The sequence below is a fragment of the Desmodus rotundus genome, chromosome 11, assembly GCF_022682495.2.
Source record: "Desmodus rotundus isolate HL8 chromosome 11, HLdesRot8A.1, whole genome shotgun sequence".
Taxonomy (NCBI): Eukaryota; Metazoa; Chordata; class Mammalia; order Chiroptera; family Phyllostomidae; genus Desmodus; species Desmodus rotundus.
The window spans coordinates 78371238-78396987 of NC_071397.1; the positions used below are offsets into that span (position 1 = coordinate 78371238).

General features: G+C 39.5%; 2 protein-coding genes across 3 annotated transcripts in view; one reads left to right on the forward strand and one right to left on the reverse strand.

Annotated features, from left to right (window-relative positions):
- Positions 1–822: 822 nt before the first annotated feature.
- Positions 823–14985, forward strand: ARG1 (arginase 1). The gene is made up of 8 exons (XM_024552174.4): positions 823–958; positions 6059–6131; positions 9352–9526; positions 11361–11520; positions 12550–12644; positions 13258–13362; positions 13565–13701; positions 13942–14985. The coding sequence occupies exons 1-8, from the start codon at positions 902–904 to the stop codon at positions 14106–14108; spliced, it is 969 nt and encodes a 322-aa protein (XP_024407942.1). The 5' UTR covers positions 823–901; the 3' UTR covers positions 14109–14985.
- A 1035-nt stretch (positions 14986–16020) lies between these two features.
- MED23 (mediator complex subunit 23) overlaps positions 16021–25750 on the reverse strand; it is a 47886-nt gene continuing 38156 nt past the window's right edge. For both annotated transcript variants that reach the window (XM_024551875.4, XM_024551874.4), the window contains 6 exons: positions 24892–25057; positions 24003–24075; positions 22806–23020; positions 21828–21948; positions 19080–19211; positions 16021–17491 (listed from right to left, as the gene is read on the reverse strand). In XM_024551875.4, the coding sequence (XP_024407643.1) occupies positions 17324–17491; positions 19080–19211; positions 21828–21948; positions 22806–23020; positions 24003–24075; positions 24892–25057 (875 nt within the window). In that variant the 3' untranslated portion in view covers positions 16021–17323. The remainder of the gene's footprint in view (positions 17492–19079; positions 19212–21827; positions 21949–22805; positions 23021–24002; positions 24076–24891; positions 25058–25750) is intronic.

Sequence of the window (25750 nt, forward strand, 5' to 3'; positions counted from 1 at the left end):
AGCTCTTCCTCTAAAATCTTCCTGCGACATTTGGCACCCTCGCTGAGCTTCAGTTCCTGTATCAGGGAAATGGCACTACAGGGGAGACTTGACATAAAGTTCGTATAAGGATTAAATGAGATAATAGAACAGAACAACATCTGGCACATGATAAAAATCAGTGTTGGCTGCTTTTACTTCTGTGTCTTGATTATGTATTATGAGTCTGAAAACAGTTTCCCTACACACTGTATTTAAAAATTAGTATGGTAACACCTCTGGGTTATTAATGAAGCAATTAAGATTTTCTGTAAGTAATAAGCAGAAAAGAAAGTCATGTTTTCCCTAGGACAGCATCCTATTGGGGTATAATGTGCGTCTCACATTGTTTAACCATTAACCCTAGCGTGTGAAACCTGAACTCAGGGTCGCCGGGCTTGACGGGATGTGGGCGATCATCTTGCCAGTCCCGGCCCTTTTTGACACAGGGGGACTCAAAAGCCTCAAGGAAGTAAGTGCCCTTCCCTGAGCTGGCACAACTAGAACGATGGTACTGTTTATGTGAAGAACTGATTATGATTAGAAACGATTATTAGGATTGGGAAATAAAGATTGCGGTTAAGGAAGGCATTACCCTAGATGACTTACCAGATGGCTGTGAATTGGTGACATGAATAATCTCACTTAACCTGAGATCCTGCACTTGGAGGATTTGTAGTTATTCCACACATGAACTTGTGAGACTTCCAGTACACTATCATTCTTTGGTTCAGTAGGTGGAGCCCATCTTCCTCATTAGAATAAAGCAAACAGATCCAACCCAATTATAAGTGGGAAACAGTATGTGCCTTCTGTCACTGAGGGCTGCAGAGAGTGGGGACCGGCTGCAGAGCTCAGGGGCAGCGACCAGAAACACCAGAGCATGAGTTCTAAGTCGAAATCCATAGGGATCATCGGGGCTCCTTTCTCAAAGGGACAGGTGAGTAAAAAGCCTGGCTTTGAATAGCTGGGATTTATTAGAGAGTTTCAGTCTTAAAAACTAGTGAGGCATTATTGTCTGCTCAGGGACGTTCAAGCTGGCCCTGAAATAGTATATGGTTTAACGTTGTCTCACCATTTTGAAACATGGTACAACTATGCTCACAAACCCACTTGTACTGGTGGCTTCTCATCTCAGCCACAGCCAACTTTATTTGAATCCACTAAATTTCCCTTATATTGTTAGCCTGCTTCCTGAGTGAATCATTGCTCAGATGCTCACTGCCTGGGCCCCTTGTGTGTATTTTTCTTCCCTGGCCCCCACCAAGCCCCAGAATTGGGCAGCTGACTTGCTGGTTGAGGTCAGCAGCTCCTGGGAAGCGTGAGAAGCAAAAGGCTTTGCAGTAAGTACATAATTGGTTATTACTTAAGATAGGGGTGGAAAAATCTTAGAACAGCTCTATCTGGGGGAAGACATCCTTCTGCTTTAGGTATAACACCAAACATACCCAGCAAACCTTGATATGACTAAGGCCTTATTAATACATTCACTTGTGGCTTGTGGACCAGATAAACTAATACTACACACATACTTTCAGGGGCAAAAAATTAAGTTGAAACTCATCTTCTGACATCTTGAAAAAACAGTCTTTTCTCACTGCCTGCTATTTTTTCATCTTGCCAGGTAATGATAATGAATGCTAACTTCCAGTTAAATGTATAAAGTTCTTTGGAAAAGAAATTCTCTCTATGGGTACTAATTACTAGCAGTGTGGAGATCTAGTTTTCACAACTTAGGTGAATAGGCCTGCTTTACTGCATTCTTTTCACCAAGAGTGAAAAGTCTAAAATTCTGTGGGAAAACAACCCACTTTTCTGGTTCTTAACACCAGAGGTTTCAAGAGCCTTCTCCCCTTGAAAATGAGCCCTCGAGCATGTGCCACACCATCCTCAGAGGGCCTGATAACGTCTCAGGGCTTGATATCGGTGCCAAATACTGTGCTTACCAGGCTTAGATGGCAGAATTCCAAAGACCTGACAAAGAGAAAGGCTTTTTGAAGAGGTAACTTATTATATGGTTTCTGCTTCAGCAGTATTTTGTCTCATGGCCTTTTTGCCCAGCAAGGGGCTCAAACTACCTTTGAAATGTCTCTTTACCACTCTGTTTTCTAGAAATTAAGTTTGGGGTTTTTATTTCCTTTTTCCACTGAGATAATTTCTTATTAGGATAAAATATCGCCCTGGCCAAGTAGCTCAGCTGGTCAGAGCATTGTCCCAATACACCAAGGTTGTGGGTTCAATCCCCAGTCAGGGCACATACAAGAATCAACCAACGAATGCATAATTAGTGAAATAAAACATCTCTCTCTCTCCCCGCCCTCCTCTCTCTCTCTCAAATCAACCAATAAAATAATAAAGGAATAGAATATTAAGCTCAGCCACATAGGAAGACCACATGTTAAGTTTACTAACGAAATATGGTCCATCTCTCATTAGAATGCAAAGGTAAAAACATGCGTCTGCTGCTTGTACTTTCGTCCTCACTAATATGGCCCCATTTCTTCCTTTATGACTCAGCTCCATAGACTACATGTATTTTCACGGTTCTAGTTTACAGTAGCTGTTTCACTTGCTTTAATCTCTCCTTTGCCAAGTGAGTTTATGTGTCAGTGTTGTCTGCTCTTAACAGGAGAAACCCACAAAAGTGGAGGAAGTAAACATTAACAATAGTAAACTTGTTTTTGAAACAAAAACACTCCACGTAAAATATTTTCTCCCTCATTTCAATTTTATTTTTAAAACATGTTAATTTTTTTTAGATGATAAAAAATAGCATTTTTGAGTGCTTACCCTGTGGCAGGTACAGCAGCCAAGTTCTTCATGAGCATTATCTAATTTGATTCTCATAGTGGCGCCATGAGTTCGTTACACTTATGGTCTTCACTTTATAGGTGAGGAAACTGAGGCACAGAAATGTGACGTAACGTAGCCAAGGCCACACTGATTGGCTGGTGGAGTGGTGCGGCTGGCATTGGAACTTGGGTCTTTTAAAATCCAGAGTGAGTTAACTAAATGTTTTATAAAAAACAAAAAATAATTTCTCCTCATATTTTTAAAAAAGAAATATTTTTATTTGAATGGAAATGGGCTATTTCTGCATTTTAGCTTCTTATTTAGATTTCCATGTTCTCATTGTTTTTAGTGCTACTGTGTATATACATAGAGAAAGAATTTTAAGAAGATACTTTTATTTAGTTATATAATTAATGGCTAGAATAATTTCATGGATTGGCATCAACCATTAGTGTTCTTTTAATTTAAATAACCTACATGTGATTGCTTTATGCAACTTTGTGAATGATTCATACTTTTAAGAGCTTGAGTAATTCTATAAAAGTGTTGGTCCATGGACTAAAGAATCCTTTGTGTAGCTCTCTTTGAGGCAGGAAAAAAGAAAGGTGAAAGAAAGAAAATCTGACTGTAAGTTGGTAATGTTGAAAGGACTACCTAATGGATTTAAGAAGCTCCCGGACTGCCAAAACATGACAGTAACATTGAAATCAATTCTTTTTTTTTCTACCTGGTCACACTCATTCTGGTAAATATAATACGATTACAGACACCATACGCTTCAACATATATCTGTCTGTAAAGAGGAAGGAAAAACAAAGCAAATTAAGACAAGTGTGAATTGACACTCCCAAGGTTATTCTGTTGTGGTGGTGGTTGTTGTTCTACATGGAATTTTCTCCAGGTTTCTCAGAACTTTCTCTTGGCCCCCCCAGGCAGTGCTGTACTCCTCTTAGTTTTGAACTCTTGCTTTGCACTCTGGCTTCTTATTGCAAAACCAAATAGGGCAGGTCAGAGGTTAGAGACCCAGAGCACATTTGGAAGGTCAGTAAATACTGCTTTACTTTCCTTGCAAATCCTTCAAAGGTCTTTCCCAGAACACAGGGACATTTTGCTGACACAGAAATGGTTCTCTCTTTTTTTCATATATATATTTATTTTGCAAATGATCAGGTGTTTCACAAACCACCTTATGCTCATCCAGGACCACATGCTAAGAACCCCTACCTTTAGGTACACTTGGAGCACAGTAGGGCTCCTGTTTTTACACTATATTCTATTTATTTATTTATTTATTACATTTATTGGGGTGACATTGGCTAATAAGATCACACAGGTGTCGAGTGTACATTTCTAAGACACCTGATCTGTATATTGCATTGTGTGCCCACCACATTTTGCCGACACAGAAGTGGTTCTTTTCATGCTTCAGTTAATTGCAAAATTCCAAAAGATGGAATTGAAATAACTGACAAAATAAAAGAGCAAGGGAGATGGAAGAAGGGAGGAAGGAAGGAAGGAAGGAAGGAAGGAAGGGAGGGAGGGAGGGAGGGAGGGAGGGAGGAAAGGAGGGAGGGAGGAAGGAAGGAAGAAGGGAGGGAGGGAGGGAGGGAGGGAGAGAGGAAGGAGCTGCATGAACATGCTCTGGCCCCTGGACTTGGCAGAAGGTTTTAGGCTGATGATAACCCCTCTAGGGTATAAAAACCAAGCACTAAGAAAAGACTGATATGAGAAGCAACTTGAATCAAAGAAATAAAAAAAGAATGTTAGCGAGGGTCACTCTGGAAAAATTCAGTGACTGTGTTAGAGCAAATATAGTGCTTGCAAAGATTTGCCCATGAGATTTATTGTAGTTTTTAAGGGAGAGGGGGAAAGGCCATAGAATTTTATCAAACTGACAATTTTTGAGCATCTATTAAGTGTCAGTTTAAAGAAACTTGGACCAAAATCTAACACAAAACCAAAAGAAGAATTTGAGCCAAGCAGCATTCTATGGGACTGTAAAGAATGAGAATTCTGTCTCCTTGATTGGAGTTGGCGAGGGGAGAGCCAGGTGAGAAGGGAATGGGATAAAAGAGTAAACTGTGTCAGACAGTGTGTATGGGTTTCCTGCTGCCAGGGACAGGGATTTGAATCGAGGATTTTCTTGGTAGCCAGGGCAAGTCATCTGCTAATTTGAATTGGGAAGAAGTATTGCTTGGTTTGGTGCCACAGCCAATCCTACGGACGGACACATGTCTTTTGCCACCTCTTCTCCTCTGACAACAGGAAATAACTTTGCATGTAAAAGTCTTGTTGGAAATTAGAATCAGAGAGATACATAAAAGAGCTGTTTCTTTAGATCACTAATCTACCAAAATGCTGGATAAGGTTTATTGCCAAGAGGAAGTAGGTTAGCTTCCCTGAAGTAAAACAGCGAGGGTAGAATTCTTGTTCGCTCTATTTATTAAGCAGGTCGAAAGTTGAAATATCAGGCTGTCTTTGTGGTTTCAGCCAGTTCCCAGGTGCTTTTTCCCTGCTGCCTGCTTTGTCTCCAAGACCCCACCTTACTACTGTGAGGACCTGCATGTAGCTCTCTCCCGTGCCACATTTCTTCAAATGCCTTCACTCAAGCTGTTCCCCTGGTTTACAAAGTTTCTCCATCACCCCATCCATTGTTCTGAACTCAGGTTGCAACACTAAACAGAAATGGCATCTGCTCCACCCGATACCCCCTGGGTCTGCCGGAGTTAGGAGCATCCTGTTGTTGTTATGACATCTGGTACAGTTTTGGGTTAAAGCAAATCTCCCAGTACTGTAACTGAGGTTAAATATCCAAATCTATTAGCTTGTAAGGTACTAAAAGACACAAACCCTCTCCTCTTAATAATTGTATCTCCATCTATCAGAGCGCTTTTGCACAAAATTAATGTTTATTATGTGGGTAACACAGAGTGATGCGAAGAGAAGATGCAGGTTTGGCGACCCAAAGGACCTGGATAAGGCCCTAAGGCTCTACCACTTGTCAGCTGCGTGCCTGTAGGAAAATTGTATAAACTTTCTGATTTGAGATCCTCGCATCTGACATAAGAGTAATCCAATCTACCTTGTTGTGTTAATTAAATGAGATTATTATGTAAATTTCTGGCTCTCTAAGAACTCCATAAATCATAAGTTACAATTCAACTGATTAAATAATTAAGAGTTTCCTAATTGTGTGCATCTGATGATTAAGATGATGTCTGAATTACTTTATTTTTTAATTGTTCAGCCACGAGGAGGAGTGGAAGAAGGCCCTACGGTATTGAGAAAGGCTGGCCTGCTTGAGAAACTTAAAGAACAAGGTAATTTTGAAAAAGATCTTATTTATTTTTTTAGTGGGAGGGGAAGAGAGGGAGAAAAAGAAGGAGAGAAACACTGATGTGAGAGATACATTTACCAGCTGTCTCTCCCACACGACCCAACTGGTGACCAGCAGGCAACCCAGGCATGTGCCCTAACTGGAAATCAAACTGGCAACCCTTCTATCTGCAGGATGACACTCAACCAACTGAGCCATGCCAGTCAGGGCAGGTAGTTTTTAAGTTAAGAGGTGATGAGCTTGATTTCTTTCCCACTCTGAAGAGAGGAGCGGGCTCTTGGAAACATGGGGTGGTGTCTGGAATGACACCTGTGCCACAGAACTGCAGCTGTGGCTACAACCTTAGATACACACCCTATTTAAAAAAGCAGCATATGTGGAAAATGCACAATTGCTATTATTTACTCAGATATTTTGTCTTTCTAGCCAGAATGCTGTGTAAGAGAATCTGTGTGTTCAAGAACTGGAGTTGGGGTGGGTGGTAGGGGAGTTGAGGAGATTGAAAAGGAAAGGCAAGGGATAGCAGGAAATGCACTACTACCAGGGGGAGCCCTATTTGTAAGAGGAAATAAAACAGTAATAATACCGAGTCTCTGTCTGACAACACCATTTTCCTTGGTGGGGGCTTAGTGCAATGGAGAAGCAGCAGGCTTTAGGTAGGTCAAGTTCGGACCAGAAAGTGTACTCCAATAGGTCAGGTGGGGAACCAGATTCCTATGGCCTGCTTTGTAAAAGAAGAGGCATTGAGGAGTTGCATGCAGGAAGAATGGAACCCCCCACCCCAACCTTCCCAGCTCTGTGAGAGAGAAGGAGGAGGAAAACGGGGTAGTTGCTCAGAGTCTCAAGGCTTTTCCAAGTCCTTTGCCACCCAGACCCCATGAATTGGGTGGCTTGTTACATCAACAGGCTTCCTTGGATCCTACCCTTCCATCATTGGTGTTAGGGTGGTTGGTGCCATCGGCTATGAAAGAATTCACAAAGAGAAGAAAAGGCAGAGAGTAAAGTTTTATTCACTTTCCAAGAGGGGAAAGGGGCTGGTATGAAGAGATACACCAGTAGTGAAATGTTGGGGCTGTGAGTTTTTATTTGGTGATAAAGGAAAAGCGGTGACACTGGGTAGTCCTGGCAATTAGTTGAAAATTAGGAGGTTTCCGGCTGATTGTGTGGTCTTCATTTTGTTCTGCTGTTACTTTGGGTTCAGTGTCCAGGCACTTGGGTTTTGAATGACCTGTTTGTATAAGTTCTTAAAACACCTGTGCAGAGGGTGCTTTTAGCAATCTCTCCAGTCCTAAGAATAGAGACTCAGAGAAACAACAGTTAATTATACCTGACAGACTCAAGGAAAGAGATAGCTAGGTCTGGTAAGGAGGGCCTGAAAGGAGCTTTCTTGTCCTTTCAGTTAGTTCTGAAAACTGGGCCACTTGAAAGGATTGGGAATGGAATGGATCTGGGGCCTCTGAGTCAGGATCAGGTGGGGAGGCAATACCTATGGAGCTTCCAGCAGCTCCACCATTAGGCCTGGACGGCTATGCCAAATTCCATGTCTTTCCATATTGTTGAAGAGTAAAGTTAGAGCTTTTTATAGATGGCTAGCTACATCCAAAAATACCCACCACAAACATCAGCATGGTCTATTAAGTCAAAACTTTATTTTCTTCCAGTTTCTGCCTGTCTCTCCAGGCACTTCCTTCCACCAGCTGGAGCAGTTCATTTCCCTTGGTTGTTGTAAGAACTGATACTTATTTTTCTTTAAGAGGAGGCCTAAGCTCTCTGAAAATATGCCCATGGACATCCACTGTAATATCAGAAATAATAAGGGAGTATTAAGTTACACCACTGCTATTATAAACATGGGAAGTATAAACAAAAAAACACTAATAATACTAATATGTGTGTATTATTACTCATATTACACACACATCCTATTTGTATATGTGAGCATCCAAATGAAAAACACTTTGTATTTTAAAAGTATGGCAAAAGCAAATGTCATCTTTATACACAACACACTGATGAAGTGTTGGCGAGGATATGGACCAACTGGAACCTTCAGGTGTTTGATGCAAATGTATAATGATACAAGCACTTTGGAAAGAAGATGGGCAATTTCTGGACTGCAAAGGCCCATGAGGGAACTTAGGGGGCGGGTAGAGGAACTTCTCTGAATCTTCACTGTGGTGGTAGCTGAAAGATCGTAGATATTCCTAAAAGTCATTGACCAGTACACTTAAAATAAATACATTTTAGCAAGTAAGAACTTTATTTCACAAATCGAAGGAGAGAGACCCCAGTAGAGGACAGAGGTCCAGGGTAAATTAATTGGACTAGTTCATCAGTAAAGAAGCATAATTCAGTCACGTTTGATTTTAAGTTAAATCTCTCGATGGTGGCACTGAATCAGGGATACACACGGACATGAGTAAGTGCAATGCACAACGACCACGTAGTTGGGAACACTGAACTGAGCCTGTATCGCAGTTTTACATGAAGCTCTGCATCTTGAGGCCGCATGCAGGGCCCTTTAGGAAGTGCACCCAGGTCCTTAGGAACTTTGGGTTACCTTATTTAAAGAGTATAATAATAGAGCCTTTATCTCTTGAGCTTGCTGAAGCGTTAAGATCAATGGTAATCACGTACTCTTACTGAATTCTGACAATACCACTGTGAGGCAGGTGCAATGCACAGAAGAGGGAGCCGAACTGCTTCAGCAGGTGACAGATTGGATTGAAACCAAGGACCGCAAATAAAATAATGGTGTATTTTCTTCTGGGTGTATGTATGTGTGTGTGTGTGTGTACTATTAAAAAGTGATTGCTTTACTACAAATAAAATGCATGCTTATTGTAGAAAAGTAGAAAGCACACAAACCCAGACAGAGACAAAGACGGTGACACCACCCGTCAAACCCAGACCAGAAGGACACCCACTGCTGCTGTACTTACGGCCCAACTGGGTGGATTCCAGTATTTCCCGAGAGCCCAGTGTATAGCAGGCAGGCAGCAGGGTGCAGCACAGGTGAGATGATGGTGTCCGGCAAAAGCAGGCACGGTTTCTACCTTCACAACTTTTCCAGTCTGTTCAGACTTTTTCTGTGTTTATACTTCAGAAAACATACCTATTTTGTAAATTTAAAATCATCCTGCACAGGCTCTTATGTTAACTTTTTAGATTTAGTAACCTGCAAGTTTCCATTTTATTTATAGAATGTGATGTAAAGGATTATGGGGACCTGCCCTTTGCTGATGTCCCTAATGACAGTCCATTTCAAATTGTGAAGAACCCAAGGTCGGTGGGAAAAGCCAATGAGCAGCTGGCTGGCGTGGTGGCGGAAGTCAAGAAGAGTGGAAGGATCAGCGTGGTGCTGGGTGGAGACCACAGGTGCTGTTCAGGGATGAGCTCTATGGCGATCTGGCACAAATGGGGCGAAGGAAGCAGAACCAAAACCATGTGAAAAAGGACATGTGGAAGGGAAAGCACTGATCAATGGCTTACACCACATTTCCTGCCCTTAGATTTTTTTTTTTATTGGTTACTACTTTATTTTGGAAAGAGACTTAGCTCTGTCTGAAGTCTTGCACTATCTTTATTACATCAGAAAGTACATGAAATATGAATGAATTTCAGTAACACATCCAGCACAGGCTTACATTTGTAAATAAATAAGCACTGAGGAAATTCAGTCACGTTTTTGTACTTGATTACTGATGATAGGAACCACCCAGGTGGTCAACCTTTAAAAGTGTTTTCCATTATAAAAGTATCAATTATACAATTTTTGAAGTACACACACATAAAAGGAAAAGGACCAATGGTAACTGTAGTTCCCTAACAAGCTTTTCAACTGGAATTGAAAATCTGGCATATTTTCCTTCCTGCCAAAGTTTTTCCCTTTTACACAATTTTTTTTAACACTTGCGTGCGTGTGTTATCCTGCCTTGCTCTCAGTATACAGACATTTCCTTATCTCACTTCATGATATATAAGCATGTTTTTACAGTTGCATAATTTTCACTAAATTATTATATTATTGTATATACCCATCTGTCTGACATTCAGGTTATTTTCAGATTTTCAGCATTACAAACAATACGGCAAAGATAATTTTTGTGCCTAAGCCTCTTTAATACTTACTTTCGAGTTCCTAAAATATGTAACCAGCAGAATGATTAGATCAAGAGTATAAACATTACAATGGCTCTCGACTCAAAAGTCAGTTACTCCACCCCCCTCAGGTTTCTTCTCTGAAGCCAGACTGTCACTAGGGCTTGTAAGACCAACAGCAGTTGAAGAACTGGGGCTTACTTTCTGTTTTAAGCAGAAAAGTTTTTCAGTGGACAATTTAGAAGTGGCAAAAAAGATAAGAAACCTAAAAGGAAAGCAAACTTCCAGCTGAATAATCAATACCTGGATATCATGGCATGATTGCTTTCACTCAGAAGTGAGAAAAAAGTTCATGGTTCTCTGAAGGATCCTCGAAACATTCACAAGTGGGAGAATCAGGGCACTGTAGGGCAAATCCAAACCTTTTAACTCTCGTGTAAGATATTACTTAGCTATTGCACTCAGGCAACTTCTCTGGAGCTTAGGGTGCTTGGGGTGAACTTGGAGGGTTCTGGACCTGGTGACGAGGGGGACCTTAAACGTGGGGCGGGGGAGTAGAGAGCTAAGCGGAGGACCCCACTGTTGAACAGAGTGAGCGAGCACTGGGATATCGGACTGAAGGGAATGTAAGGGCCTTTGAGGGGCGCTCCCCAATGAAAACGATTGGATTCTAAGAAAAGTGGAAAGACTCTGTCACAATTCATTTGGGAGAATTTACCAAGAGAAATGAGAGTGCAGAAAACAAGCCTCCTTTAACCCTGACAATGGACTAGTCTCATGATAAGGAATCCTTTGTATGGCTAGCGTTTTCACACATTTTATTTTGGGTGAAATATAATTTACAATTTTATTAGAAGGTGGCTCAGTGATACCTCCATGTAGTTATAACTTCTCAGTAAGTATTAAGTGTAAACTCTACTTTCTCTGTTATTATAATTGTTTAATTGGCATCTGATTTAAAAACCTATGAGAAATATCAGCCATTTTAACTTAAAGAAAAATGAAGCACGAGCACTGAGTTAATAATGTGATGTATGTAAAGAAAAGGAAAAATAGAAAGTACGTTATGATACTGCAAACCTGATATTCACACAGACTTTTTCCTCCCAAGTTTGGCGATTGGAAGCATCTCTGGCCATGCCAGGGTCCACCCGGATCTCTGTGTCATCTGGGTGGATGCTCACACCGACATCAACACTCCACAGACAACCACAAGTGGGAACTTGCATGGACAACCTGTGTCTTTTCTCCTGAAGGAACTAAAGGGAAAGGTAAAAGGCTGGTTGGTATCCTATGACGAAAGAACAACCTTAGGAGCAGTTCAGGTGGAGGGAAGGAAGAACCCCTCTGGCATCTGATCCTTGGTGTAATCTCAAACTCTTCTTGGCAGTCAATAAGCAAGGGTTGGAGGGTAAAGGTGGTGAGGTTCTGTACCTCTCCCTTTCTTGATAATTTGCAAACTGACCTTATATATTTCCTTTTGATTCTTCAACTACCCTTTGTAGTAGGTGTGGCAGAGTGTAGTCCTTTATAAGCAAGTTAGCAGAGGTTACAAGGTTAACCCAACTCTCCCAAGATCACATGCCAAGCGTAGTCAGGAGTCAGGCAAGGGCCAGAACTGGTCTCCTAATGGCGACCTCTTTCTATCCCCTGCCCCACAGCCAGCCTCTCATTCTTACCAAGTGTCCCTTCCACATCATGGGGCCTCTTCAAAAACGGCATTTTAAAGTGAAGATAACAATAATTTATTATTTAACATCTTTATTGTGAGATGTTATCTAAACATATCTAAATCAAGCAGAACTACCTTCTTGCTCCCTAGAAACTTCTTTTCTAAAATATGTAAGATGAAACAAGCTTGACTGCAGGACACTTGAAGAGCAACCAGAAGGTTGGTCAAAAATTTCCCTGAGCCATCTTCTGGATTAAGTCCTTATTGAGACAGAGAAGTTAAGGAGGACTGGAAGTGATGGAAGCACACTGACTTTCTTATAGAAGAGTCCCCGGGAAAGGAGGGCCCAGTGGAAAGGGCGCGCCCATGACCAAATGCTGCTGAGCGCTGACTAATGATTCAGGTTAGGTCTGGGCCACACGGCGGGGTTGGGTAAGGCCAAAGCAATCAAGGTACTACCAGGGACGGCAGGCATTCTCTTCTTTGTTTTGTATTGTCTTTGCATGATTCCTAAACATTTATGTTCCAAATGTAAGATGTATGCAATCCAACAAGTGTACTTAAACTTTCAGTGTAAGATTTGCTCAAGAGAAGAATATATAACCAAATGGAAACATTGCAATTTTAGATCCCTGATATACCAGGATTATCCTGGGTGACACCCTGCATATCTGCCAAAGATATTGTGTATATTGGCCTGAGAGACGTGGACCCAGGGGAACAGTAAGTTTATTCCTTGATGTAATTAAATTCACTTTTGTTCTTTCGTATGCTAGGTGTACTGGCCAACCGATGAGGAAAAATTATCTTAAGTACCAAGTCTATGCATCTACACCTATGTCTACATGTATTTATAGGTATAGGTGTATATGCACATATATGTATATATTCACGATTTTCATATTGACTTGCTGTCAAAAATATATTGATATATACATAGTTTACAGACTTAAAATATTTTATGTATTTTACCACATTGATCTTTTCTGAAAAGGAAACAAGAGGCCATGCAGTCAGCCTCCATACTAATTATAGATTATCTTTTTTTTTTTCCACAGTGTCTCCTATTTATTTTGTTTTTTTTTTTAATTTTTTTAAAATTTATGTTGTTTTATTTTTTTTCAGAATTACAATCTCGTTTTTTTTAATTTTAATTTTGTATTGTTATTTAATTACAGTTGTATGCCTTTTCTCCCCATCCCTCCACCCCACCCCAGCTGAACCCCCCTCCCTCCCCCACCTCCACCCTCCCCCTTGATTTTGTCCATGTGTCCTTTATAGTAGTTCCTGTAATCAGTTATAATTATAGATTATCGTAATATCTCCTCTTTCATAGCTACCTTTTGAAAACTCTGGGTATTAAATACTTCTCAATGACTGAAGTAGACAAACTGGGAATTGGCAAGGTGATGGAAGAAGCACTCAGCTATCTACTAGGAAGGTATGATGCTCGTGTAACATAAATACTGTTAAGAGAACTTGCTACTGACACGAATCAATGCAAGTTAGTAGTGAAGCCTTTCTGTAAAATCATGAAACTTCACTGGGCTGCTCCTTGTTATAGAGCAGAGGGAGAACTCTATTTGTCTCCTAAATATTAAACCTCTGACTTTAAACTGAATTACTTTCCCACCCTCTAAAAGAAAGAAAAGGCCAATTCATCTGAGCTTTGACGTGGACGGACTGGACCCGTCTGTCACACCAGCCACTGGGACACCAGTCGCCGGAGGTCTGACTTACAGAGAAGGTCTCTACATGACAGAGGAAATTTACAAGACAGGTAGGTATAAGTCTGAGTGAACAAGGAAGCAAATATACACATGGCCAATATATACTTATACCCCCCAATCTGAAAAGCAAGCCCCAGCTGACACTTCCATAACGCCCATCACATGATGTAAGAACGGAAGTGGTTTCAGTTGGCCATCCCTTCTTTAAACTCCTAAGTAATAGTTCAAAGATACTGAATTTAAAATGTCAACTATTTAACAAATTACCTTGTATCCATTTGTCGTTGTAGGACTGCTGTCGGGATTAGATATAATGGAAGTGAACCCATCTCTGGGGAAGACACCAGAAGAAGTAACTCGAACAGTCAGCACAGCAGTAGCAATAACCTTGGCTTGTTTTGGTGCTGCTCGGGAGGGCAGCCACAAGCCTGTTGACTACCTTAACCCACCTAAGTAAGTGTGGGAACGTTGTACAGGAATCTCCCAGCTAATAACAGGATTACCAAATCTAGTAATTCACTCAAGCTTACGGTTATCCTCTTACAGATTTGGTATTTCAGAAAAATGTTTTGCCTTAGGAAATAGTAGTACAATTAGTATAAACTGTATCAATTCCTTCCTGGTGTGAAAGATTTGGAAATTCAAATTTTTGTCAACTTAAAAGGCTTATATTTTGGCAAAAGACTTATAGAAAGAGAAGTATACATTAACTTCCAAAAAAAATTGCTGGCATTAAAAATAAACACACTCCCACAAGGGAGTGGCAAGGAATATTCAAAGTGATGAAGAACAAGGACCTTCAACCAAAATTACTCTACCCAGCCAAGCTATCATTTAGAATCAAAGGACAGATAAAGAGTTTACAAACAAGAAAAAGCCAAAGGAGTCCATCAATCCAGTGTTATATGAAATGTTAAAGGGTCTTCTTTAAAAAGGAAAAAAAGAAAAAATATGAACAGTAAAAACATACCTATCAACAATTGAATCTAAAAAACAAAATGAACGAACAAGCAGTACAGAAACAGACTCACAGATACAGAGAACATTTTAACGGTTGCTGGATGGGAGGGGTGTTGGGGGTTAGGGTGAAAAAGGTGAAGGGATTAAGAAGTACGACGTGGTTGTTATAGAAAAGTCATGGGGATGTAAACTACAGCAGAGACAATAATGTAGTAATATTATTCTAATAACTATGCATGGTGTCAGAGGGGGACAAGACTTATCAGGACTTTCACTTAGTAAGTTATAAGATGTCTAATCATTGAGGTGTTCACCTGAAACCAATATAATACTGTATGTCAACTGTAATTGAAAAATAAAATGATTAAATATTAGAGCTTCTACCATCTGATTTTTCATATGCAGCCCAGAATTTAAAACCTAACCATTGACATATGGACTTTGTAAATAAATATTTTACTGAATTACTTTTAGATAAGAGCAATGAGGGTGGATCTTGCTTTAGAGTGTACTGGCCGACACTGTGGCCACATGTACTTATTTAAAGCTTAATACGATTTTAAACTCAGTTCCACACTTCGGGTGCTCAGCAGGCACATGGAGCTACTAACTACTGAATCGGGCAGCGCAGCCACAGAGCAGGTCCGCCACTGCAGGAAGTCCTGTGGGACGGCCGCTCTCACGTCACTAGTGCAACAACCACCAAGCAAACAAAAACTTCTAGGATGTAATGAATGTAAGACATTTTTGTCCCTCAGGTGCATTCTAAATCCAAGCTTCTGCCTCTGCCTTCTATTAATGTCTCTGACTACTAACCATTCTTTAAAAAGCCCATTTGGGGAATATCATGTTCTAATTTTTAAAGCTAGAGATGAAGAAATTGCATTTTTAATAAATAAATTGTAATGCATGTAAATATCCTTGAGAAAGTGATATTGATTTTCACTTCCTTTCTTCTATTTGTATAATACCAGTGTCATAACTACTCCCATTCTAGGATCTCAAAGCAATATATTCCTCAGGTAGCAAGACTATATTGAGACTATATTAAGAGTAGCACTTGAATTCATTTCTAGCATAAAATCTCTGGAGAATTTTAACAATGTTATTAGCCTGGAAAATTACTTATGCATTATATAAATATTAAGCTGGACTTGCATGGCAAATGAAGGTTTAGTGATTATAGTAATATGAACCATGAAAAAGATAAGGGTCTAGGAAAATGTACTTGGAAATAAAATTTGAAGTATAGTTGACTAAACTTCATTAACACTTTAAAAAAAAATCAATACTCGTAGTTCTAGGTAAAAGTCAGTCACCGATGTACTGTGCAACCCATGGGAGGAGCCCCATCCTCTGTCATTACCCAGCCAGCACCCTGCCCGACACACAACAGATGCTCACTCACACCGAGTAATCAATCAGTTTATTCACTTAACAGATTTTACTTTTGAAGTGTTTTACAATCTTAATGCAATTTCCCCCCAAAATTGACATTAAGTTTCTCAAAATTTAATAAACCTTAAAGAACAAAAATGTACACTGCATTTAAAAAATAAATATTTAAAAATGTTAATATTATAAAAATTCAAAGAATCAAATCTTCTGCCAAGTGAATGTCAACCTGGAAAAGCAATTAATTTGTTTTTAAAAACAGAGATTGAACAATCACCATTTAATCATGAATTATTGTTTATGCATTTCTAGCTATGTTATTTACTTACATCTCTTCCGACTCATTTCATACAGTTAAGTTCAAGTCCACAGTAAAGGCATAAACTTGTCAATTTACCTTGAAGGAACATTAGCTTATTTACCTGGAAATCTATGATGAAAATTTTAAGCCATTTAGAAAGAATATGAAACTGTGTTCACTCCTGCAATGCAATGAAATCTTTAGTTCTTTACATGACAAAAATCTCTTATCCCAAAGACACACCAAAAGAGAGTCACGTATAAAAGGATATATAATAACTGTTCTACATGTGTGGTGCTTTTAAAAAAACGTGTTTCAAGACTGAAAAACATTAATAGCAAAATATAAAAACAAAACCCATGGATAGAATAAGAAAGATTGAGAAGATCTCATAAAGTCTTGATCACGAACACCTCAATGCTCCTAGGTAGCTCTAATAAGCAGTTATGTACATGAACGACGTGTACTTGATCTCTTAGAGATATAAGTATACACAGGGAGATGGGAGTTATAAGGTGTCAACAGATTCACCATTTGAATCAAAATATTGGGTTGGCCAAAAAGTCTCCATGGTTTTTTTCTGTGAAATTAAAGACACATTTTTCATTTTCACCAATAACTTTATTAATTTGGATATTTTGAGTATGTTGGCTATCTCCCATGTGGTATAACATTGATTGTTGTCAATTAATGTCTTGATTTGATCACTATAACTTCAACTGGTCTAACCCTGACCATGGAGCACAGTCTAGCGAGAAATCTCCAGCACACAACTTCGCAAACCACTTTTGACATGTTCAGTCACAGCACCTTCTCCATACACTGCACAAATCTTTTTTTGCATTCAGTCGTGTTTTGGAAAAAACCAAATGGACTTTTGGGCCAACTGAATAAAATAACCTGAACATCACTGCTTCTACTGCACCACCATGTAGCACGATCATGTTCAGATTTAATAACTGGAGTTCACTTTCAAAGGCAGATGCATTCCTACGTCACCACAGTACCGCCTGACGTCACTGAGTGACTGGTAAGGACACGGGCACCTGATTAGACTGGGGCGCCGGAGACCCACTGTTTACGGCCTGTGGAGGTACTGTAGCTGGCTCCATCTTGCTGATGTGTGTGATAAATCGAAGACGGAGTTTTAAAGCTGGTTTTAAATTACAGATAATCTTCTCTACCTAAAAAATGAAAACACATGAACCAATATTTTAACCAGGGAATTTTAATTTCCCACTTTTTAAAGAAGTGATTTATATATATCCTGAGATAATAAACTAGGGAGTGGGGTGGCTGAGAAGTTTATCATACATTTTGTGTTTTAACAAAAGCAGATAAAATTGTTTCTATCTCACGTGAGAAAAATCATGTTTTCCCTCATATACATTCTATATACATGTGTGCCTGTGCATATATCTATGTATACATGCCTATATTTACAAAAACATACACACTGAGCTAGCCATTAATTCCACTGCCAAAAGCTAGGATAGTTTACACCAGAAATTTTACACATGCAACAGGTGATCATCCTTTAAAATGCCATCTTCACAGAGGCATGAAGCACAATTACATTTTGAAGTTCTTCGAATAACCTATGTCTGTAACGTATATCTACAAAGCTAATTTCTCTTGGTCCTGATTTATATTGGAATTCAAACTAAATAATATCAGATCTACTCTTACTTAAGATACTTTAAAGAAATAAATACATCAAGCAGTTTCAGTTTTCTTAGCTTTACTCAAATGCTCTTTGACCTTGCTGGAAAAGGGTAGCCCATTAATAATGTTTTCTTTCTGCAGTTACTTTGTGCTAAAGTGTCTTAGACCCAAATATAAAGGATATGTTAAGTAAAACATGCTTATCCTGGTTCCCACTCAACTGTCCTTGACAATCCCGCTGATAAGGGAGTCAACATCCTCCCCACCCCGTGTTCTTGGATGCAAGGAAAGAATTCAGTAGACTAGGACTCATATGTTTTTTTAATATCGGTTTATCTCTCTTTCCCATTAGAGACGGAAAGAACATTAAGTATGGAGGGGAGGTTAGTGAACGTCTCCACCCTTCTGAAACAGCCAAGATTGTTTCCCACAGAGAGCAAACTCAGTTGTGGCTCAGGGAGGGCCTGTCCACTTTCAGACAGCTCTACTAGCAAGTGGCTCTTTGTACGTCGAGTCAGATGTGCCTCCCTTTACCTTCGCCAGAGTTTACATGCCCTTTGAAGTGACACAGAACAGAGCTAATACCTAATGCAAACGGCTACCCTCCAAATAATGAGGACACAGTTCCCTAGGAGTCTTAAAATTCGAGTCAAGCATTCCCAGTTCCTTCAAGTATCCTTCATGAAATTACTTTCTGACTCTCCTGGCTTCAGCCTTCTAGTTACGCTGCAATTTGTCTAATGTTCCCATAGGGTCCCCTGCTCACTGTGGGAAGAAGTAGGACCTCCTTCACTCATAACACAACACCTGTCCGGTCTTTTCAGTAGCCAACCTGTACTGCTTCTTCCTCATGAGATTACTGTTAATTAACTCCCCCAGGTCTTTTTCAGATGTCCTGTTGCAAATGTGAGAAGTTATAACATGTGTTTACTTTTACTTTAATACTATAACCAGAATAATCTGCTCATGTAGCATAAAAGGGTCTGATATCAACCTTTTCCCCTTAAAACAACATAACAAAACCACTCACCCAAACAAAAAAAGTCTATCACCACGCATTCCACCTGTCTATACCAAACATCATTAAACACGATGAAGCTAACTTACCTGTTCTTTGATGCTGTCACCAGTAAACATGTACTTCATGTGATACAGGAAGTCACAGATGGGGTCCATGTAATTTAAGTGGGTGCTACACTGGTCTACATTCAGCAACATGTCATAAAATGCCACACCAATCTATTTAACAAATAATATACAATTATTCATATTCAAAAATGGTTCCATAATCCAGCGTGATGTAGCCAGACCCATCCCACGACCAGCACAGAGGGACAACGAGTTTGTGGAAGACCATCACTGAGCACGCAAACTTCGGTGTGTGCGTGAGACGGCCCAGCCCGCACTGCCACAGAACCCACAGTGCTGCAAAACGCCCCCACGGGGCTTCAGTGAGACTTCTTTTTATAGCTTAGCACTTTCTCTTAACCTAAGAGGCAGATGGTCCCCTTTCAGGAAACCATTTCTCAATTTACGGGATAATCACAATCTCGGGGATCCTTGTTAGATTATAGAAGTTAGTTCAATTCAAAATTCTGGTTTGGTTTAAAGTTAAACATGGGAAGTTTTACAGACAGACAAAAGTTTGAGATAGTGTGAGCCTTAGGTTAGAAGCATGAGACAGACCTACAGAATCGACTAACACGTATTTGTTGAGGGTTATTGCTTGTTATGAGTTTGGAATAGCAGATATATTTACATTCAAGGTTCGGTTTGACCTGATTTCAATTTGAATTAATATTATGCTCAGAAAAAGGAGTAGTACTTAGAAAATGATTACATTTTACTCTAATGTTGGTTTTGAATTTCCTTTTATACTTCATTTTGTGAGGCAGGACTGGAGAGTTGAAATTAGTGCTCCATTTGAATTTAAAATCAGTTTAACATCAAGTTTCTTCGGTATTCAGTGTCGACCAACACGAACTCTGTGTTCGTCATGATGAAGTGACCAGTGACAGTTTGCTGAGTGTTACTGAGAAACAACCTTATAACTTGTAAACTGTAAAATACCTTTTTTGATAATGATTTAACAAGGCTTTCGTTAATGAATTTTATCAAGTGAAGAAACATACTCAAAGTAAGTAGCGCCTGTAGAGCCTACAGAGTGATGCGCAGTGTGAAGTCTATGGAAACGAACAGATACATACATGTGCAACATTCTAAATTTAGTCTTCAGTATGTTTTCATCATGGGAAATCCACAGAGAAGTGTCAGTGCCCTCTTGAGATTAATTCCTGTGGAGCTCGTTGTTTCAATCTCTCCTTAGCTGATGACAGAACCCCTAAATTCAAAATCTTTTCTATAGTAATGAATACACTTGAAATCATTTGGATTCAAACCCAAGTTTTCAAAGAAATTTGCTAGTATCCTTGTAAAACATAATGCATTTTACGGTGTGTTCAGGTTTTAGACTTTGATTTTTGGGGTTAACTTCATGTTGCATTATAGAAGTTGGTCAATATCAAATTCTGGTTATTACTAAATATGGGAAGTTCTATAAACACAGAAATTTTGAGATAGAATGGGCCTTAGTTTAGAAGCCTGAAAGAGGCCGACAGAGTAAATGAATGTGTAAATGCTTGTGAGTGTTGTTGCCTGTTTTGAGTTTAGAATTGCAGACACACCTACATTCACGGTTCGGTTTGAATCGAGGTTCAGCTCGGATAAATATTATGATCAGAAAAAGAAGCAGCGCTTAGGAAATGAACATGCTTTCCTCTGATGTTTGTTTGAATTCCGTCTTGCAGTTCGTTCTGTGTTGTGGGCGTGTGCAGAGTTGAAACCAGTGCTCGGTTTACAGCTGAGGTCGGTTTAACACGCAGTTTCTACAGTGTTCACCGAGAAACAACATAAACTGCGCTCCTGAAGCGGTGCGAGTGAGTAAGGAAGCGTGTGTTGAAGAGCTGCTGACAGACCGCCTTTGTTAGAACTTGAAAAGGGTAAAATAACATTCTTATAGTGATATTTTATAATAAAACAAGCTATTAGCAAAGTAGTTTATCAAAGGCAGACACATACTAAACTAAGAAATGCGTCGACACCGCACCGAGACGTGTGTGACTGCAGTGTTGAAGAGGCACCAGGCAGGTGTGCCTGTAACCGCCCGCTGTAAGCGTCCACCCGCTCTTCTCCCGGAGTGCCTGCAGGTTCCTGCCCGCTCCAGCTCAATTCCTATGAAGTGCGATTTTTGCAGTCCCCTCCTAGCAGAGATATAATCCATAAATTCTAAATCTTCTCTTAAAGAGATGAATAAAATTGACCTGAGACGTATTCATACCTGCACTTTTGAAAGATATTTGTTAGTGGCTTTTAAAATATGTTATATTTTTTGGTATGTTCAGGTTTAAGACTGATATTTAGGGTTAACTTGCATACATTATACCCTCTTAGTTCCACTTGGCACCTCATACTTTTAGGTTCTATTCCTGCCTCATTTTCTTTTCCCTGCACTCTTGTTATAGGTGATTGACTTCATGCATTTCCATGATTTTAATTAATCCCTCTGGACTACAGTGCAGGTTCCCAGCTGCATTTCTCCATCCTTATCTTTCTTCTCAACCCTGATGATGGGTACTTCCTCCTGCATCTCCAGCTCAGCACATCCCACTACACACCACACTCATTACCGGTGTGCACACTAAGTCACAGGAAGCCCTCTACAATCGCTCTTGGAACCTACCACACTGACTTCACTACTAATGACTATGGTGTGAGGTTTGAAAAACACTGGGAAAGAAACCTAAATAGATCTTTTAGAGCTTAATATTATCACAGAAAACCAAGATTATATTTTACCTCTATCATACATCGAGTTCTCTCTTGCTGAAATCTTTGCAAAAATGGTCCCACAAGATGGTACACATAAAGCAATTGGAATTCGGTCTTTACTATAGGAAGAAGTACTTCAGTGAGAAACCTAAAATTTGAAGATAAAATTTCTTGTGATTTGAAATCAGTTGAATTGTTTGAGTTTTGCTAATATAGCCTACCCCAGTATTTGCAAAACTTGTAATAATTTTTTTAAAAATTTCTTTTAATTTTGGTAACATTTGAAGTTAATCTCACATCTCTCACTGGCTCTTACTTAATTATTAAAATAAATTGAGATTTAAAATCATTCTTAAAAATAAAATTGAGTTCTGGCTGGTGTGGCTCAGGGGACTGAGTGCCGGCCTGTGAACTGAAAGGTTGCCCGTTTAATTCCCAGTCAGGGCACTGGCCTGGGTTGCGGGCCAGGTCCCCAATAGGGGGTGTGCGAGAGGCAGCTGATCAATGTATCTCTCACATATTGATGTTTCTCTCCCTCTCTTTCTCCCTCTCTTCCCCTCTGTCTAAAATTAAATAAATAAAATCTTTAAATATAAATAAATAAAATTATTGCATGACAGAGGCAAATAATCAATCTAATATAAATGCCATTCTCAAGAATTTTGAATCTAATTAATATCAACTTTATAGTCAAGATAAGTAATCAGAAAATAGGCTAATAGCAGTTATTCAGTTCAGAAGGCATCTTTGGGAATATAGTCTGGAAAAAGCCTCTTTAAAAATGTAACGGAAAACAGATACTAAATTCTTACTTGCACATACAAATTAAGTTTTTTCAAACAATTCTGAAATAAAAGAGGCTCTCTAATTATCTAGAAATTTTACTTAACTTTTACTTTGCAACTTGTTCTACTGAATGAGCTATGTACCTCATATGTAGGCCATCAAACAAAAACAAGAACAAAATGGAAAAGTTGAGTTTCTTTAAGAAACCACAACACCTACTTGGGGATGAGAGAAAGCTGCCCGATGCTGGAATGGTGCCACACGGCGTGTGCCAGAGCTAGCGTGTAGCTGCAGCTCATCTCGGAGTAGGACTGGTGACAAGCAGTGAAATCGAAGAGACGGAACGGATAGCCCACCCACTCTGTTTCAGAGGTCAGGCTGGGACTGCTGATTACACTCACAATTTGGTCATGAAGGACTATCCAATATGGCTCCTTGAAAACCAGAGGACAACCTGATGAAACACATCACTTACCCAGTATTCCACCCCATATTCATCATCACACTCCCACGCCCAAAACAGTAGCACTTTCTCATTCCTTAATGTTTTCTACTTATCCAGCTTGTGTCTTTGTTTAGCGGAGATTTTAAAATCAAAACTGCGTGGCATCGTAATATGTGAATAACAACTTGAAGAGAAATGCTTGTGAGTCAGAGGGCTCCATACACATGCCTGTCCCGTGCATTTGGTACCTGGTATGTACTACATGGTAAACCTACTTTAACAATATTTGCTACAGACAATACTGCTGTACATATACAACTATTTACATATAGGAGGTGTGGAAGGAAAACGTGATTTATAGAGGTGCATACTCAAAGAAGTCTGGAGAGCACAGGGCTAGACAACATTGACCTGCAAATACAGAACAGACAGCTACGCTGACCAGACACGTGTGGAGGTCACAGAATGGAGACTTCACACGAGTGGAGAAGCCAGGGAAGGTTCCCGAAGAAGCAGGACGAAGCAGACAAAGAGTGAGTAGCTTTAGAGAAGCTGGCAGAGGAAGAAGTGTCTGGCATAACGCCTTACTCCCTAACATATCAGAGGTACCCGAAACATGTCGTAATGAGCATTATTTGCATGAGAAAAAGCTTGAAATATACGACATGCTAAGTGGTCAAAGCTAGATCATATTTCAATTTAAAAACTAAGGTTGGGTTAGTAAGATGGGACCAATGGATGTAGGGACCCAGAAGTCAGGTTGATTGAATTGGATTTGATGTGGAAGGCAAACAGAATAGTCACTGTAGATTTTTGAAGCGATAATAATATGAAAGCTTTAAAAGTATGAAACACTTCATTGACTGCGTGACGTCCTTGTATAAGGGCATCTATTCTTTGTATGAAGGCATCTATTCCATGCAGGGGACAGCTGCATTCCACTGCTGCACACAAATCACAATTGAACTCACTGGTAGGGCAGTGATGATCAACCCGATTGCGTTCATCCATGCTGTGATGTTCTCTCTGGGCACTAAGGGCTGGCTACAGGAGGGAAAAAGAATAAAAATGTAAATTACAAAAACATTTCGTATGGTTGACAATGGATCTTATTTTGAGAACATATATATATAATTTGGGGGCTTATAAGTGACCTAATCTGACAGAACTACAATAGATTTTTATCGAGTAAAAATTTAATACACAGATACAAAAGCAAAATAAGGCTTTTGTTTTGGAATGTTTCCTTTAACAAATGGCCTGAAAGACTATTTCCATTTATTTATACTTCTTCTCTAATCATTATCCCCTACTTTATGTTGGTCTTTAAGAAAGGACTCTTTTTTTTTTTTTAAGATTTTATTTATTTATTTTTAGAGAGAGGGGAAGGGAAGGAAAGAGGGAGAGAAACATCAATGTGTGCTTGCCTCTCGTGTGCCCCCAAATGGGGACCTGGCCTGCAACCCAGGCATGTGCCCTGACTGAGAATTGAACTGGTGACCCTTTGGTTCACAGGCTGGCACTCAATCCACTGAGCTACACCAGCCAGGGCTAAGAAAGGACTCTTGAAAGACTGAAAGACTGTTTTTTGTTTTTTGTTTTCTGAGAAGTTAACTATTCCTAAATTAAATGCCAAACACCTAATAGAGAACAGAAGTGGGAACAAACCTATGTTTTCTGACACTGTCCAGGGCTCATTCCACTACACATATACGATAAAGGCAAGATCCAGAACCAAAGACTGTTACTATCCAATGTGCACTGGCCTCGGAACAGCAGATTTGTCTAACAACTCCAAGTAAAATAGCATTCTGTTTACAAATATACAATGAATCTTATTTCATACAACAGGATACACACCTTTTCAGCACGACATTTAGAAGAGCATTCCCAACTTCTTTGCCCGAAACAGCTAAGGCCATGAGCTCCACACACGTAACGTGTAGAGCATGGGCAGCTGGATTGGGAAACTCATTGAACCTCCAGTCGCAGTTTGGAAATGGACCAGGAGATTTGCCAGCCATCGGTGCAAATGATTAAGGCAATAACTATTGGATTATTTTGAGGTTAATGGCTCACATTTGTATAGTACTTTAAAGTTTCCAATTTTTGCATGTAAACATCTTATTTGATTATCAATTTATCTGATTATGAACCCCCAGGAAGTGATTTATCTGAGATCAGAAGGCAAATAATACAAACCAAAACCAAATAAGCTTGACATGACAAATGCATTGACTGCAACCATGTCATCAACCACAAGACACAGATGATTGGTCTTGTACAGGCGGGCTCTTCTAACTGTGACGTGTAGCTATAGATGCAACCACACTACACTGCAGCTATCAACCTATTTCTTTTAATAGTTATGGGACAGTTAAAAAGAAAGTGACTTTATACTAAGTTATTCTTTTACTTCAGGAAATGAATCCCTTCGTGTATGCAAATAAATCATGCCCATTTATATAAAATGGCTCTGTCAGGTGAACAGTAGCATGGTGTACAGGCATATTAAGTATACTGTGCTGATAACTTAAAACATGAAATCAATATGAAGAAATAAAAGTACCAATATAGCAGCATTTTTTACTAAAAATGAGAGAAAATAAGTTTTATTATTATCTATTAACATTTTTAAAATGCAATGATTAAAGCAACAAAATTCTATGTTCTTCAGTAGCAAACAGATGCATACACTACAATACACAGTTCACTTATT

Bases quoted from the DNA above. Each gene is read 5' to 3' on its own strand.
- ARG1 (XM_024552174.4), top strand. From the start codon at position 902: ATGAGTTCTAAGTCGAAATCCATAGGGATCATCGGGGCTCCTTTCTCA. The intron at 6,132-9,351 runs GTAATTTTGAAA...TTTTATTTATAG, and splicing joins TGAGAAACTTAAAGAACAAG to AATGTGATGTAAAGGATTAT. The intron at 13,363-13,564 runs GTATGATGCTCG...ACCCTCTAAAAG, and splicing joins CTCAGCTATCTACTAGGAAG to AAAGAAAAGGCCAATTCATC.